Raw genomic sequence first — 18,999 nt, 5'->3', positions numbered from 1 at the left:
TGTGGTAGTCTGATCTACCATAGGAGATGCCTTTGGTAATCTCTGAGCTCACACCTTCCAGTATCCCTAACTGCCAGACACCCCTATACAGTGACTGCAACTGGTCTAACTGCTAACTATCTTAACTGCTGCTCCTTCACCACAGTGTTTTCCATTGCAGCAATTAGTATGGTGCCTCCCCTCCCCCCTGGCCTCGACTTCCTCTTTTTTCCAAGTAGAAGCAAGCTGAATCCATTTCCATAACTTACAAGATTCTCCTTGGTCCATCCAGCTCTCTTTACAATCTTGAGTGTGTGGTATGTGCGTGTGCGTGTGCGTGTGCGTGCATGTGTGTGTGTGTGTGTGTGTGTGTGTGTGTATAAAAGTGCATATTAACACATATACATTTGTTGTGGAAGCCAGAAAACAACCTTGCCTGTCATTCCTCAAGTCTCATCCACCTTGTTTGTTTTCTTTTTGTATGTTTTTGAGAAAGGCTGTCTGATTGGCCTGGAATTCACCAAGCAGACCTGACTGGCTAGCCAGTTTCTGTGTGCCCAGGGCTGGGATAACACTGGTACACTACCATGACTCGCTTTTGTTTTACAGGTTTAACTATTAAACACTGGTGAGGTTTTTTGTTGTGGTGGTGGTGCTGGTTTTATTTATTTTTATTGTTTGGGAATTCTATAGAGGACTTTAATGTTGGTTGAAATCCCATTCCCCTCCAATCCATCCCACATTCTTCCCACCACTTTTCTCTCCCAACTTCATCTTTATTTTCAGAGGCCCACCAAATGTACTTAGTGACAACAGTGTGGGCGTGGGGGTAGGGCTAGCTGCTGGATCATGGACAGCCTCTCAGGAAACACATCCCTGAAGAAACGGACCTCTTCTCTCCTAGCAGCTGTCTGTCATCAATAACTCCTGAGCTAGGGGTGGGATTCATGACCTCATCCCCAGTCCGTGGTAGGATTTCTCTGGCTTGATCTTGTGCAGGTCTCAGCTGTGCTGTCAGTCATGACCTCTGGGATTTTTGACTTGTGTTCTGGAAGTCAATCAAACACAGTCTTCATGCTTACAGAGTAAGCACTCTCCTAAGCTGCCCCCAGCCCCTGGCTTGCTTTCTTGCTCATCTTCCTCTTGCATCTTCTTGGCTGCCGCACAGAGATGCTCTCTCTTTTGCCCACACGATATCCCCTCCTCTCAGCATTTGCTTCCATTTTCCTTCTACGTGGACTGTCTTTCCTGCTCTGGAGCCCCTCCATTCTCATCCTTTGGTATCAGCACAAAAGGATAGCTTCTCAGGTAGTTCCATGCTGATGTCACCAAATCTTAACCCAGACTGTCCCTAACTATACCCGTCTCCATCACAGTGGTTGGTTGTATTTAATTTTTCACAGCATTTGCCACTAACAACAGCTATATTACCTAAGCATGTGGTTTGCCATTTGTTATATTTCCCAACATTAACTGTAGTTTCATTAATTGTAAGAACTCAGTTCTGTTTTTCCTGTCTCAAGCACCTGGATCAGCAAATGGTTTATAGTGTTAAGAAACCTCTGTGGGCAGCAATGAACAGCATTTGGACTCTTTCCAAGAGTCACTTTTGTTGTGGATTGAATGTGAAATACACCTCCCATCCAGACGCTCATGTGTTTAAACACTTGCTCCCTTATGGTGGCGCTGTTTGGGAGGGTTATGGGGCTTTTAGGAGGTGGAGCCTTCCTAGCGGAAGTAGGGCACTATGGATGGACTTTAAGGTTATAGCCCAGTCTCTATTGCTGTTCACTGTGCTTCCTAAGTGTATACAATGTCACCAGCCAGCCTCTTGCTTCTGTGACATCTTTTTTTTTTTTTTTTTTTTTAAATTTTAGGCTTTTTTGTTAGTAAGTTGACTATTTAAGATATCCCTCAAAGTACAGTGCAGGTGTACAGGGTAGCATTTGTAAGTATAAAGAAAGCTGGGATGTGCCCTAATTAGGGAAGTAGTGATATTATATTTGGGCATAAGATATGTTCCTGGGGACTGCTTCCATAGTAAACAGTCAACAGCATATATTTTATAAAATTGTGTAGGAATCCAGGTGAGATATTAATTGTCTGGTGGAACTATCGTGATGAAATTCAGCACGTGACAATTGAGTGTTCAAGAGAACATTGTGGAATACAGCTACTGTGGAGGATGAGACTTGCGACCTGTGCACATGTGCTTGATGACAATCTTACTTTGGGGAACAAAAAAATCCAGATTTACTGAGCATAGGTGGCCTAAGATCATTTACTGAGCTGCTAAGGTAGAACTGGAATATGCCTGTCACATATTCTAAGATTGCTTGGTGTCTTACTTCCCATACCAGGGTGTTTCTTTGTTTTCATTAACTGCAAAGACCTAACAGGATGTGCGTGCATGTGCATGCATGCATGCGTGTGTTTGTTCCACAGGACACATATAGAAGTCAGAGGACAACTTATGAGAGTTGGTTCTCTCCTTCAACCATGTGGGTCCTGGAGATTGAACTCAGGTGTCCGGGTTTGGTGGCAAGATACTTTACCTCCCTGGCCCATGATGCCCAGTCTTAAAAGAGAAGCACAGGGATCTTTTTAGCTTCAGAGTTGGGTTGTTGACAAAGTGAACATATTTCTGTACCTTACCCTGAATTTGGAAGTCTGGCCAGTTGTGAAGCATTAGAGTCATGGCTGTGAAAGTGCCTTAGACCCCTGGCTTTGTTCCTTCTCTGTATGTAACTTAAGCTGCCCTAGTGCTTATCTGAGCAGAATTCACATCTGCTGTGGAAGTGGACACATCTGCACAGTGTATCTAACCATCTAACCATCACTGGTATGTGTGTGTGTGTGTATGGTGTGTGTGTGTGTGTGTATGGTGTGTGTGTGTGTGTGTGTGTGTGTGTGTGTGTGTGTGTCTGTATGCATGCATGTGAGCATATTGATTCATGTGTGTGTATGTTTGTTGAGAACAATCTCACAGCTCATTCCTCAGGTATGAGGAATTGGGTTTTTATTTTGTTTGGTTTATAACTATAGAAACAACCACTTATTATTTGGCCTGCCAATGCTTCCCCAGCACTGGGATCCCAGGTGCCACCATTCTGTTTCTGTGTGAGTCTAGGAATAGAACTTAGGTACTTGTGTTTGCAAGGCAAACATTTTATGGACTGAGCCATCTCCCTAGCCAAGCACCATCACTTTCATAATCCACTGTGTATTTATTAAATGCAGAGATCACAGCTAAAATCATATTCAGAAATCTCCACAAAACAAATGAACATGTGTCACCCTACTAAATAAGTGTTTTACATTCATGGATGTTATACATATATACATACATACTTTATATGCATATGTACTACAAGATATACTTTTTTACATACTTCATAGTGAGTTTTCAAAGTTATTTTAAAGTATAATGGATCCTTCAGTGCACCTTAGTGAATGTAGTTTGAGAACTTGTGCCTCCCCAATGTTGTTTCCTTCTAAATAGATAAAATGAGTCCCTTAAAGGTGGGGGTTATTGTGTTTTGCTTTTACATTTACAGATGATCTTAATTTAATACCAAATATAAAGAAGTCTGTCAGAATGGATAATTTACTTTAGGTCAGGTGTTTGGCCATCCACTATATCAGAGCCAAGATCACCACAGTGTGTGTTGGGAATTACATAGTGTCACAGGATGACTTCATCTGGTGTGCGATGCAAGGGTGTTGGTCATGACACACACATGGAATATTGTTCATATGGTATTCTCTTTTTGTATAATGTGTGTAATGCATGTCCTTGTGTTCATGTGTATAAGTACAGATGTGCATGACGGGGGCAAAGAACACTTTGGGATGTTGGATCACAACCTTTCACCTTGTTTGGAATAGGATCTCTTGTTTACTGCTGTGTATGCCACGCTAGGTGGCCTGCATGCTTCCCGGGACTCTCCTGTCTCATTGTAGGAATGCTGGGAATATAAACACATAAGATTGTATCTGCCTTTAACATGGTTTATGGGGATCAAAACTCAGGTCCTCATACTTGGGCAGTAAGCACTTTTACCTACTCAGCCATCCCTGTTGCCCATTGTATGATAGTCTCTTGATGTTTATTTTTCCCTTGAAAGCAAGAGCTAAGCAAGAGTCTCAAATTAACACTTCTCAGCTTCCAAAAAGCTGTCAGAGACAAGGTTGAGTGTGGAGCTTCCAACAGGGAGGCAAGACAAGACAACAACATTTTATGTCTGCCTCAAGGCTGTACAACAAAACCTGAAGTGTTAGAGGAGGAACACAGAGTCCTTGGCAATGAGGTTATTCATGGCTGGAGTAACTATGTGGTTTGAGGATTCAATTCCACCTGGCTGGGGAGACAGCTCAGCAGTGCATGCACTTGCTCTGCAAATGTAAAGACTCAAGTTCATATCCCAAGAACCTATATAAATGCCACATAGACATGCAGGTCTGCCTGTAATTGCAGCCTTGAAAGGCTGAGACAGGGGGCCCCCAGATCAAGCTGGTTCTAGAGAGGAGCTAGAAGGACAACTTATGGTTCTGACTGAGAGACACTGATTCAGTGAATAAAGTAGAGGAATGATAGAGAATATTCCCATCATCAACCTTGGTCCTCCACATATATGCATACCACACACATGCATCTGTACACACACATATGGAAAATGAATATATACATGTATATTACACACACATAAAAAATAAAAAATCTGAAGTAGCCATTTCAATATTTATGATATTCATTTTTCCTTAAATCAATTAATTATTTGTATGTCCGTTGAATTCCATGATCCTCTTTGCCTTTCACAAATGAAGGCATCGAGATAGGTATTATATTTTTCTCAGTTTAAAGCATAGCTGTACTGTATTGTAATGATACAAATTGATTAACCACATGATTGTGACCTGAAGCTTGACTGGCTCTGTAGCTTCTCTGACTGGGTGGGCAACATGCATTTTCAGATATGGTGGCCCAGTGGTTTTACCTTATTAGAGTCGAGGGGGAAAAACAACAAAACAAAACAGAAAACTTATGATTCAGGGCTACAGTTAATAAAGCATTTGATATGCAAGCCCACAGAACTCATATAAAATGTGTAGGATGATGGTGTGTTTATAATCCCAGCACTGGTGAGGTGGGGACAGACAGATCCCTGGGGCAGAGCTTGCTGTCAGCTAGCCTTGCTTACTGGCTGAGCTCTATAGTGGTAAGAGTCCTGTCTTTAAAGCAAAGTGGTGCGATTTAAGGACTATCCACCATGAGTGACTTCTGGCCTCCTTCTTGCATACACACACATGGTATGTATACGCACATGTAGACCCTTGCACGTGCACATATGCCCACATGCAAAATACGAATCTTCTGTGCTCACTAACATCAGCACTGTTCATCTTATTTTACAAAATCTTCTCTACCTCAGCCCTGGAAAGGGCCCCGAAGCCATAGAGTCAAATCCAGATGTCTCCACATTAGACTTTTGCTATATTCCAGCTGTAGATTATTGAAAATGGGAATTTTCTTTTGGGCTGCAGGAAAGAGTGTCTGAGGAAGAGAGAAAACACCAAGAAACGCTGGGGGATCTCCATGCAGCAGTCGACGAAGACTCAAGAAGTGCCGAGGAGGGAAAAGAGAACACCAGGCTGCTCTTCAAGAGACTGAAGGCTCTGGAGGTAAGACACACAACTGTCCACCCACTGAGAGAAAAACCTGCTGGTCCTGGTACCAATTGTGAGTCCAAGCTCCTTTCTTAGTTCTCTCAGACAGGTGACTATATCCATTAGGATCCCTTCCTCAACAATGCACACAGTTAATTTCACTGTCCTAGAAGGGCCTTGACTCAGAAAGTCCAGCTGCATGGCCTTCAAAAGAGAAAACAGCACTGTAGCTCTCTTCCAAATCCTAGGCTCTGAAATTATGAGCATTTTAGGCAGGGGCTGTGGAAGCATGGGTGAATGAATAAACATGATCCAATAGCATATAAAATGGTTGTGAAAGGTGTGTATGTGTTTAGATACAAATTTTTCTAGTATTTTTGGTAAACCCATTTCATTAAGAAAAAACACATGTGTAGACATCAGCATGTAAGGTACATGCAGAGAGAGAATCAACACCATGCTATGGGGTCTTTGAAGGAGATGTGGATGCACCTCAACTCTCCAACACACAGTTTGAAGGTACCAGATGCTCTATAACATAGAGACATTTATGTCACTTATAAGTGTTCATTCCTCAGTTGTCCTACTTGCCTTCAGAGAACATTTTGCTTATGTTTTCTTGTTTGAGGTATTTGAGACTTAAGTGAAGTATTAACTTGATCCATCCCAGAGGATCATTTGGGAAGAGAGTCTAAATGAGGGGTTGTCCACATTTGGTTGGAATTGGGCATGTCTGTGGGAGATTGTTCTGATGGCCTCAGTTGATCTGGAAAGACCCAGCCTACTATGAGCAGCACCATTCCCTAGATAGGAGAGAGAGAGTGCTGAGTATAGGGCATACATGCATTCTCTCTCTGCCCTTGACTCTGGATGTGACTAGATGCTCCATGTCTCTTTAACTGTGATGTTCCCACATTTATGGAACATAATCTGGAGGTTTAAGTTGCAAATCCTTTCTTTCCTAAGTTTTGCTCTCTCTCAGGGTATTTTGTCTCAGAACATGAAATGAACTTAGAACACCCATCATCTAAAAACACACTCTAGGAATGTAGCTCAGTTGGTCATATGCTTTCCTGTCATGGTGGAAGCTCTCTCTCTGAGTTCCCTCCTCAGCATTGCATTCAATTGGACATGGTGGTATAGACTTGAAATCTCAGTGCCCAAGAGTTGAGCCAGGAGGATCAAGAATTCAGGATCATCTTTGATTATAAATAAGTTCCAGGATGACCTGGGGTACATGAGATTCTGCCACAAAACAAAAAACAAAGCAAGAGTCCTACTTTAGGGCCCACAAAATCTGGAATACTTCCATAGTATCCAGAACCAGGATGAGAAGCATGTGGCTTGCTCTCCTCCTGCTCTCCACAGCCCTGCCTCTAATCTCTCTGGCATCCTTTATAGAGAGCACGTACCTTTAGATTCTGATTTCCTTAATGCAATGGGCATTTGATCCAGATTCTCAGGATTTTGTTTGAATCCCTGCTCTGTGTTTTATTATTTAAAAATCTTCAGAGTCACCTAATCTCTTTCTGTTTTTCTTTCCTCACTTGTAAAAGGAAGACAATAGTACACAACCTTACCAAAAAAGCAGTGGAGATTAAACTGCTTATTATTTCTACAATCCACCTGTACTTGATCCCGTCTGTGTTTCAGATAAAAAATGCCCTGGAAAAAAAAGAAACTAAAGGCATTCATTTCAGGTTGCAGCCCCTAGGATCAGTTCAGTATTGCAGGGAAGTCAGAACAGGAACCTTGACCAGCTAGTCACATCACATCCACCTTCAAGAGCAGAGAGAAAGGAATGCATGCTTGCTCACTTGCTTCCTTGCTTGTGCTCAGGTATTTCTCTACTTGGATACAGTCCAAAACCCCAGACTGGGAAATGGTAACACCCAAAGTGGGCTGAGTCTTCCCACATCAGTTAACATTAGTAATGAAGACAATCCCCGCAAACATGCCCACAGGCCAACTCAATCCAATTATTCCTCACTGAGACTCTTCCCAGGGAATTCTAGCTTGTGTAGTGTTGACACTTCAAGCTAACCATCACATGACGGATCTGTTCCAAGATTGTTGCCTATTCCTTAGACACATGCTTACTGTTTATCTGAATAGGATAACTAATACAAAGCTGTGATTAAAACGACTCGGGTACTTCACACAGACAGTCCTGAAAACAGATGCCTGGGCACATGTGTGAGAGCCCAGGTAGAAAAGCCATTGACTAGGGAAACATCTGGATCTCCTGGAGGAGGGGGCAAGCACCTGTGTCTCCAAGGGCTCTCATACTTTGGTAGGATTTTAAGTACACTTAGGAAACATTCTTGGAGGAAGGGAGGATTCCATTCAAGAGTGTTAAGAAACCCCATAATGAACTAGATAGCACAGGAATGAGTTGATATTACATGTACTTCAGTTGTTAGTTCTTAATGATTACAGTGAAATTGTTCTTGGTTCATCTCATTGTCAAGGAGAACTTGGTGAAGGGCATTTTATTTAATCAAGCTAAGAGGTGTTTAAAATGTCTTTGGCATCAATTGTTCTTAAACTTTAGGGTATATACATATTTATATAGTTTTCCCCTTCCAAGAGATCATTACATATTGGGCAACAACTCTTTCCTCCAATATTATTCAGATGCAATAACTAATGTCTTGAAGTGCCATTAATCCCCATAGTTCCAATTCACAATGTGTTTTATTTCCTGAGTTGAGTTGCTGTAGTTGAAGAGTAATTGTTTATTTTTAAATTCTTTCTTTCATATTTGTTTAACTCACTACTTACTCCTTGATCTCACTATCTTATTTTTGAAGATGCTGTGATTTTATTAAAGCATGTCTTTATTTTATGTGTGCAGGTGCACATGAGCAGCACATGTGTTTGGGTCAGAGGACAGCCTGAGGGAATTGGTTCTCACCTTTCCCCTTGTTGGTTCTGGGAACTGAATTCAGATTGTCAGTATTGGCAGCAGGAACTTTTACCCACTGAGCCATCTCACTGCCCTCATTATCTTGTTAATGGTATGACTTTAGGGGAGGGGGTTTGAGCTAGGGTGTTCAGTAGTCCAGCTTTGTAATGTCTCTAGGGTTCCTTCGATCTCTTGGTACTCTTGCCTTCACCTGCTGAGAGCTAGCATTGCTGGTATGCACCACAACCAAGTCTGTGACATTATTAATTTGCATGTAATTGGGTTTTATATAAATTGTATATACTACAGAAGTTTAAATTTTATTTCATATAGTATGTGTACTGACTCATTTGTCTAGGTTAAAAATGTTGTGGTTAAATACATAGCTCATTTTTCTAGAGCTGGACACAGATACTCAAGTAGACTGCAGCATTTTAACAAAATCCACTTTGGGGAGCCTGCAGGGAAATCTTCTCGAAGGAATCTAGATACATTGGCAATATTGGGTATTGTGCCACAAAACTTTAGAACAGCAAAGAATATTTTCTACCAATATGTTTTTCAAGCAAACATATGTGTGTACTCTAATGTCCTCGCTCTAATGTGATAGAAAGCAGAGGTGATAGGAAGTGGACAGTCCTGGGCCAATGAGATGGCTCAGATGTCATAGATGCCACCAAGAGTGAGGATCTGAGTTCTATCCCAGGAACCCACATGACAGAAGGAAAAACAGATCCCTTCAGGTTGTCCTCTGACGTCACATGAGTGCCAATGGTACAGACATAACCGCACGCACGCGCACACACACACACACACACACACACACACACACACACACACACACACACACACACACAGTTTTTAAAAAGGGAAGAATAACACCAGGGTATCCACACAAGTCCCAAGGAGTTGTGAAGAAAACTCAGAATCTACTGCTTTGGAGAGGAAACTCCGACCCTCTCAGACCCTCTGGCCACACTGGGTTGTGGAATTTTTGCATTGGCTCCTGACACACACTAGAGAGACTGTTTGGTAGTTTTGTATCTGTGTCCCAGAGCTACCAGGGCAAACAAGAGCCACATGTGCATGCCCTTAGTGACTGGGTAAGCAGATGTGAGTCTGTGATTTAAGAGTTCGGGATTCAAAGGCTGCCATTTCAAGGACTGCCTGCCTGCCTTTACTACTGGGGTGTGTGTGTGTGTGTGTGTGTGTGTGTGTGTGTGTGTGTGTGTGTGTGTAGACCAGAGGCCAAAGTTGGATGCCTTTTTTGATCCACCTTAGTTTTTGAGACAGACCATCTCACTGAACCTAAAGCTAGCTCATCAACTTAGCTGATCTGGCTGACCAGAAAGACCAGGGAGGCTCCTGTCTCCACCTTCCCAGCACTGGAATTCCAGATGTGAGGCACCATGTTGGGGTATTTTATATGGATTCTAGGTACTGAACTCATGTCTTTATGGCATATCTTTACCGATAGAGCCAAAGGACTGCTTTCTTTACATGGAGAGACTCACCAATACTTCTGTATTAGGCTGTGGTACCACTGTTGAGTGTGGATTGCCCCCTCAATCCTACTCTGTGGCTTTGGTTCCAGGATCCTTTTCAGCTTACCCTCTGGGCTCCTTGGCTTCATCTGGGGTCTAGCCTTGTCTCTTCTTGGAGTATTTGACTCTGCGTCTGGGGTTGCTCCTGAGGCGTTTTCTTGCTATGCATGATTTTTTTCATGCTGCAGCTCCAACAGGCCTTCTCACCACCCTGAACAAACCTCATACAAGATTGCATGTCAAGGAGACATTTCCCAGACTTATTCTCGCCTCCTGCAACATCTTATCCGCAGCCTCCAGCAAAGAGCAGAGTCAACCTGAGTCCCCAGGAGTGCTTATGTTTCTGTGGTAGCCTCAAGGTCAGAAGAACATGGCCTCTCATAGGAATGATTTAGTTTGTGCAGAAAAGTATAGCAATTAAATATGTTAAGGTGAATAACAGCCTTTTCTACCCAATTATACCTTTCTGTGAAAGTTTGACAATTAAAGTGCTAAGCATAGGTTTTTGTTAATAAGTGATTCTGTTTAAATTGGGTAGTTTAAAATAGTCAAAGCTAGCTGTACATCACAGTTATTTATGGAATGCAGACTTAATCTATGCACTGAATAATCTCAATGGGTCAAATGCTCTTCTCAGCTCTAGGGAAGGTCAGTACTTATTGTTCCCTCCTCAGAGGACAGAGATAGGAAGCACATACTTAAATAATAAGCAAATAAATTAATGGACAGATAAGTGGCTCCAAATGAGAAAAAAAATAATGATACCACAGGAAAGAGTGTGAGATAGGACTGAGACATTTAGCTTCCCAGAAACCCCATTGTATCGGGCCACTAAAGTGCAATATGAATAATACACAGGACATAGCTCTGCAAGCATCTAGAAGACTAACATTGCAGAAAGAAGCACCTGTAGGGATGGCAAAAACACCTGAGAGGATGGAGAAATCACCTGTGAGGATGGAGAAAACACCTGAAGGGATGGAAAAAACACCTGTGAGGATGGAGAACACCTGTGAGGATGGAGAAAGCACCTGTGAGGATGGAGAAAGCACCTGTGAGGATGGAGAAAGCACCTGTGAGGATGGAGAAAACATCTGCAAGAATGGAGAAAGCTTGCAACTTTGTGGGTGCACAGTCAGAACCATGTCCTAGACTATGGCCAGGAATTCTTGTATGTTTTACTGTGAAATTTCTTCTTACTTGCTCATTTCTTACCAGCATTGCTCAGGGAGCCATGGAATTGGAAGTATGTGTCTGATGAGCTATTCTCTGCCCACCTTATTTTCTAGTCTCCTTAGGAATTTCCAACTGGACTTTTATTAATGTGGGAATGGAATATGTGCTAAAGCTACCCAGAAGTTGGGAAGATAACTCATGTGGTAAGAACACTTGCTACACAAACCTGATGAAATGAGTTCATATCTCCAGAACCTATATAAAATCCATATGCAGTACCACAAGTGTCTACAATCACAGTAAAATGTATAGGGATTACTGATGGAGTGGATGTAGTATATAAGGGTAACTGGAAAATCACGAATGACTTTAGATGTTTTATCATTAACTTCTGAGAATGATGTCATAACAGAAAGAGGCCAGCCTTGAAAGAGAGGTGGCTCATGGGACAGGATGTTCTAACTATCAGCTTGTATGGTCCACATTGTGACTTTTGTTCAGCATTCAAGTGACAACATTCAGACAGTTGATGGATACCCAAGGTTGAGGTTATGCCTTCAAAGGTGGATATGAGAGTCATCAGCATATAGATGTCATTCTTCAGGGTGGTACCATACTGAGTTACTTGAGAAGCGTGACTGTGGACACGAGGAGGGCAAAGACAGAGCCCTGAGGAGTCTCTCTATTAAGGAACTTTCAGAGATCGGGGAGAGCTAGCAAATGAGCCTGGGCAAGGGTAGCTAGTAAAAATGGAATGAGGTGTCAGAGAACCTAAGAAAGGCAGTCTTAAGAGAAGAAGCACAGAGCCCATGGTTGACTCTCTTCTTGATAACAAGCCTTGAGCTTTATAACCATGGTGTCTTATTACAATGACTCAGAAGGGAAAGATGGGAGAGCATGTGTGGATGGTTCATTGTATCACCTCTAGATCTCTATCTAGGTTCATTTCTGTTGTTGTGAGAAAATACCCTGAGCACAAGCAGTATAGGGAGAAAAGGGCTTATTTGACTTACAGTTCCAGGTCACAGTCCTTTATTTTGGGGGTAGCAAAGTAAGAACTCTAGAAGTGAGTCACATCACATCCACAGTCAAGAGGAAAAAACAAAGAGTATATTCACCCTTTCTTGCTAGTAGTCAAGACAATTCCTCACAGATCTGCCTATAGGCCATCTTATTCTATGTAATTCCTCATTAAGACTCTCTTCCTAGATAATTATAGTTTGTGTCTTAGTTAGGGTCTCTGTTGCTGTGAAGAGACACCATGACCACAGCAACTCTTATAAAGAAAAACATTTAATTGGGGCTGGCTTATCGTTTCAGAGGTTTAGTCCATTACCATCATAGCAGGAAGTATGGCAGTGTGCAGGCAGACATGGTGCTGGAGAAGGAGCTGAGAGTTCTTTATCTTGATCCACAGGCAGCAGAACGAGTCTGTGTCCACACCAGGCATAGCTTGAGCATAAGAGACTTCAAAGCCCGCCCCCACAGTGACACACTTCCTCTAAGAAGGCCACACATCCTAATAGGGCCACTCCCTATGGGGGCCATTTTCTTTCAAACCACCATAGGTTTTGTCAGGTTGACAGTTAAAACGAACAAGCACAGTGTCGGTTTGTGTGGCATATGTGCATATGTGTATAGAGGACAGGGGTTGACATCTGGTGTCTTCCTCTGTTGATCTTCACTGTATTTTTTGAAAGAGACTCTGTCACAGAACTTGGGGCTCAGTAATTCAGCTAGACTGCCTGTCAGAAAGGACCGTGGCTGCTCCTGTCTGCACACTAACAGCACTGAAGTTCTAGGCAAACCTTCATACCAGCCTGGCATTTATATGTGTGGGAGGCATCTGAACTCTGGTCAGCTTCAGGTATTGGTCCTCAGGTACAATCTACCATCTTTTGAAGCAGGAATTCTCCCAGCTTCTGGGAATTTCCAATCTTTCTAAGCTGGCTAACCAATGAGCTCTAGGAATCCTCCTGTCTCTGCCACTTCTGCACTGGAGTTACATGCCCTCAGTTGGCTCCAAACTAAGTCCTTGTATTTGCATGACAATCACCAACCAGGCCATAGCCCTGACTCTTAGTGGCTCCTTTGAGAAGTTTTTCTCTGAAGTAGAGTGGGTCTGGCGAGTCAGGTTGGGGCTATGACACAGAACCAACCTTTTTAACCTGGGGGTATTCTAGTGAGGGAGGTGATACAGTGGAAAGGTCAAAGTCGATGACATAGAGACATACACACAAATGTAGATGTGATATATGCAAGCAGGCAAGAAGGCTGGAACCAGGCCAGAAAGACAGCTTTTTTTAAAAGTCAAATGCCTAAAATACACCTCAGGAAATCTTAATGCTCTGAGTCTATGACGGAAACTAAACACCTGTATCCTTTGAAAACTCTGCCCGTGTTTCAGATGCACAGCCAAGATTGAGAGCCATAAATAACAGCTTTACTTCAGAACATTCTCTGTTGCTAAAACAAGATACCTGGAACTATATAACTTTTAAAGTAAAGACATTTATGGATCTTAGGAATCTGGAAGCTAAAGTCTAATCAGCATGGGGTTGGTATTCAATGAAGGTTCATGGCTGGTTCATAATATATGGAAAGGGAGAAAAATAACCAGCCAAGTACAGAACAACCAGATAGGAAGCAAGGGGCCAGGGAGGAGCCAGACTTCCTGAAGACCTGCATTACTCCCATGATCTAAAAGCACCCGGGTTGCTCTTGCAGTTCTCCCCACCTCAAGATCACCACACTGGGGACCAAGCATCTCTCACATGGACTACCAGGAGACACACTGGGAAGGCTTTTAGAGTGATGGTTCAGGCTATGAAACAGCTTAGATAGGTGCCCACCTTAGCACCTACTTTCCTTCATCTCTGGATGCAGTAAACTTTTCCTGAACCCTCAAAGCTGGACTCAGAAGCTACTTCCGTGCATTTGCAGAGCCAGTAAGTCTGAGAATCTGTGGATTGCTTATATCCAAGAACACCATTGGGTTGGGATTTAGCTCAGTGGTAGAGCACTTGCCTAGTAAATGCAAGGGGTCCTCAGCTCTGGGAAAAAAAAAAAAAAAAGAACACTGTGAGCCAGGCACCATGGAGCATATCTGAAAATCCCAACACTCCTAAGGCTCAGCTAGAAGGACCAAGTGTTTGAGGCTAGCCTGGAACTAACTAAATAGGGAACATTCTCTCAAGTAACTTAAATACAGCAATAAACAATTAAATAAATGAATTGCTTTTTAAAATATTGTGTGTGTTTATGAGAGAGAGAGGGAGGGGGGATGCTGGCATGTGTGACAATGTGCATGGGAAGGTCAGAAAATGAACTCTGTCACTCCTCACCTTCCTCTCTGTTGCTTTGTTGGAGACAGGCATGTTTGTGAAGCAAGCCGGCCTGCAAACTTCCAGGGATTTTTCTGCTTCTTATTTCACCCTAGGAATGCTGGGATGACAGATACACTTCCATGATCGGGTCTCTTTACAGGGGTTCTTAGGGATCTGAACTTGGATCTTGGCACTTGCACAGCAAGTGCTTAACCCACTGAGCCTTCTCTTCAGGCCCCTAGCATGCTTTTCAATGTCTTAGGGCCATGTATGTACCGAAGCTTTGTTTGAGCTTCTTGCTGACAAGAAGGAAAAGCTTATTTCTGGTTTTCTGTAGGTAGTTACCCTGTTCTACCCCCTACTTTCAACGCCCCCCCCCTCCTAAGCAATAATCTAAGAATCAATTGAAAAGTGCTCAAGCAGCTGCCAGTGGTCATCTCTGTGAAAACCCACCATTGTTTCCTTTTCATCTGTAAGTTCTGTGACAAGATGCTGACAGGTGACATCACACATCTCTTCTTAGGGTGTGTGGTGCCTATCTATCTCCTGATTAATTTGCATCTGTCTGTGAGTCCCCTAGCAACAACACTAAAGTGGGTATAGAGACAAAAGCTTCTTTTTGCTAAAGAGACTTCTAATTAGGGGGAAATCATATTGTATGTGAGTGGATGACTTGCATTCACCATTTTCTGACTACAAAAGTGTGGAAGTTACATTGTGAGAAACACGCACATGCCACATACATACACACACAGTACAGTTTTTGAGAGAATGTGTGTAGGTTGTATGTGCTTTGATGCCATTTGAAATAAGACTCCAGCATCTGTGGATTTTGGTATCCCCAGGATTTCCTGGGACCATTCCCCATTTACTAGTTACTTTTTTACATTTTGCTTTGCTAGAATACCCTAATGAAATGCAAGTTAAGAAAGCAAAGGTTAATTCTGGCTTAAGTTCCAGAAGATTCCTTACACTACATCATGGTAAGGGAAGTGTGGCAGCAGAGCATGAGGCTGGCTTGATGGGTCACATACAGATCACATTTCAACCTCACATAGGAAACAGACAGACAGACAGAACAGAGAAGTAGGGCCAGGTTTTAACCCTCCATGCCTGACCCGGTGACATACTTCTTCCAGCAAGCCTCTGTCTCCTTAATGGTCCATAATTTTCAGTTTTTCCAAGCAGAGCTCCAACCTGGGCATCAATTGTTCAGCCATAGGGGCCTCTGAGGACTATTTCACAATCCTATGTCAGCACCACTGGATATTGACAGACTACCATAAACCAGCCAGAACTTGCTTGCCTTAGACACATTGCCACAATCTTCTGCTCTCGTCGCTATGTTCTATCAGTCAGAAAATTCATAAAATGTAGTCCTCTGTGGTATTTACATGTGACATCTTCAAATTCTTTTCCTCTGTTCAGAATCTCTCAAAATCATGAGGAAATGGTTAGCCAAGTTTAAGTACCCTCCTTATTTATGTTACTCCCTTCTGGTACCTACTCAGCTTGTCATTTTTTTGCTAGTCTAGTGTCACTAAATTGTTGTATTATACTATCATAGTCTGGTTATAACATTATCTTGTAATAAACATCGTTGAAGTATAAATCCATATACACATGGATTTCAGTTGAATATTTTATGTCTTTACATTTTTACTACAGTTTTGTGTGTGTGTGTGTGTGTGTGTGTGTACATGCATGTGTCATAGCCTGCGTGTAGAAGTCAGAGAACAACTTGTAAAAATCTGTCATCTCCTTTTACCATGTGGGTCCTAGGAATCAAAATCGAATCTTGGAGCCATCACGCTGGCCCAGGCATGTAATGTCTAATGACACTGTTTCTTTTTTTTTTTTTTTTTTTTAAAGAAAAAACGGTTGTGCAAAGGGATGGTGAGGTTTGTTAAAGGATAATAACAGCTGTAGACAATACATTGATGAAGGGCACACAGTCTAGGTGAAGGGTACCCAGTGCATAGCACACCTTTGGGACATAACAGCAAGAAACTTGGTGAGAGGATGCTCAGTCTGTAAAGTGTCTGCCTTTCAAGCTTGAGGACTTGAGTGAGATCCCAGGACCCAAGTGAAAATCAGGATGTGGTGGCATGAATTTGTAAGTTGGGCACTGGGAGGATAGAGACGAGAGAACCCTTGAGACTTGCCTAATCAGTGAGATCCAGGCCAGTGAGAGATGCTGCTTCAGTGATGGACAATGCTTATAGAATACCAGAAGTTGAAGAAAAACAGCTAAGGTGGTCCTCTGTCCTACACATGTGTGCACACAAGCTCACACACATACACACATGCATGTACACTCACAAGCACACAGATGCAGATACATACAAACACACCCATGCCTGTTCACACACAGCAGGGGTGGGAGTTCAGTCAATGGTCTGCTGAAATTATTTCAGAGATCTAAATTCTCACAGGAACTTCACAATGCTGTCAATTCTTATTTCCTTGGAGATAGTCTATTTAGAGCCTTTCCATCAGAAATCATAGCAGTTCCACTTAGTTCCAGCCTTGAGCAATGGGAAGAAAGATCATACAAGTAGAAATTCTAGAGGAAAAAATGCACCCAGGCATGGATTGCAGCCTGTCAGGATGCTCCCGAGTCTCCAGGCCTGTCTTCCTCTGGCCCAGGGCCTGTCTCATGAAGACTTTTTCCATCTGATGGCGAACAAAACTCCCAGTCAACATTACCAGAGAAAAAGACATATTTCTTTGATATCTGTACTACCAACCCCCCCAAGACCCCAGTAAAGGGTGCCATTGGTGTGATTTTTAGCTTTGTGTAGAATTCTTGGCCATTGCAGTGGACAAGATCTCAGGGGACAGTCCCACCAGCTTCATGATTTGGAATATTCTTTCAGTTGATTTAATTGTCATAATTACTTTGCATTAAAGTCTAGCCTGCAAACACACACACACACACACACACACACACACACACACACACACACACACACATATTCATGTACCTGTCCATACAAGTACATACATCTGTACATACATGAAAACATATATACATATACATACACAAATTTCTTTAAGCCCATTCCAAGGGAAAGTTACTGCTTAGATAACTTCCTTTTCATCTCTCTAGCTCCCTGCTCTGTGTTACTACACCCTAGTCTGCAGCCCTTACCCTGTATCTTTCTGAGCATTTGTAGATCTGAGTTTTGTTAGGGAGTACAGTTGAAAAGACCACAAAACATTTTCATTATCCTTGAAACACTCACAGGCTAGCAGGGAAGGAAAATGTGTACCAATTAGAATAATAAAGCACATTAAAATTAAAAAAATAAAAATGCAAGGTTCAGCATGTCATTAAGGGAGACATGCTAACTGGATTCTTGAAGAATGAGAGGAAATAAGAAAGTGCTGTCTGAACAATGAGTTTGGCCTTCATGCCATTTTTCTAAGGAAGTGGTAAGAGGGTCGACTAAAGCAATCTCTTCCCCAAGCAGGCATTGGTACAGATATGGGGTACCTAGAGTGCCTGTGGCCAGACAGGTGAACAAAACGCTTGTCAGCCTGCTCTGGCAGGTGCATGGCACTGCCATCCATCTAAAATACACACCGAGCTAGCCTTGCTTCTTGTAGAAACTGAGCGTTGTCTGGTCACATTCCAAATCAGCTGTCCTAGTTAAGGTTTCTGTTACTGTGAAGAGACACCATGACCACGGCAACTCCTATAAAGGATGACGTTTAATTGCGGTACCGTACATTTTCAGAGATTTAGTCCATTTTCATTGTCGTGAGACATGCAGGCAGACATGGTGCTGGAGAAGAAGCTGAGAGTCCTACATCTTGCCCTTCAGGCAACAGGAAGTGCTCTGAGTGTCACACTGAGCAAAACTTGAGCAAAGGAGACCTCAAAGCCCACTCCCACACTTCCCCCAACAAGGCCACACCTACTCTAACAAAGCCACACCTCCTAATAGTAACACTCCCTATGAGTTTATGGGGGCCAGTTACATTCAAGGTATCACATCAGTGTACAAGTTTTCTTATCTTCCAACCTCTGGAGTTCCCATAGGGCCTTCAGACAAGGTCTCATAGCCCAGACTAACCTCTAATTCACTGAGAGCAACCTTGAAGGAGACCCTCTTGCCTCTATTCTCCAAGTGTTGGTAATAAAGCCATGCACTACAACACTTGACGTATTCAGTGATGGTGGTTGAACCCAGTGATCTCTGCATGCTGGGCAGGCACTGTACCCACTGAGTCATAACCCTAGCATGAAGCTGCCATTCCTTATGATGTGTGAGCCTATCATTTGAGTTTAAAAAACATGTCCAAGGAAACAGGCTCAATGTAGTCCTGAGCTGTGCAGAGAAAGTTTCTGGCTTCAAGCTTAAGTAGTCACTCACTTTTGAAAGGAATTCTT

The 18,999-nt window shown here is 42.6% G+C and overlaps 1 protein-coding gene across 1 annotated transcript in view; it reads left to right on the top strand.

The window, feature by feature from the left end:
• Positions 1-18,999, top strand: part of Nckap5 (NCK associated protein 5) — a 918,845-nt gene that overhangs the window by 589,857 nt on the left and 309,989 nt on the right. The window contains exon 7 of the mRNA XM_036202994.1: positions 5,524-5,661. Within this exon, the coding sequence (XP_036058887.1) occupies positions 5,524-5,661 (138 nt within the window). The remainder of the gene's footprint in view (positions 1-5,523; positions 5,662-18,999) is intronic.

This window comes from Onychomys torridus, chromosome 11 (genome assembly GCF_903995425.1).
Source record: "Onychomys torridus chromosome 11, mOncTor1.1, whole genome shotgun sequence".
NCBI classification, from domain to species: Eukaryota; Metazoa; Chordata; class Mammalia; order Rodentia; family Cricetidae; genus Onychomys; species Onychomys torridus.
Note: the sequence above shows the minus strand (reverse complement) of the source record. Positions and strands in the feature narration are given on the sequence as shown.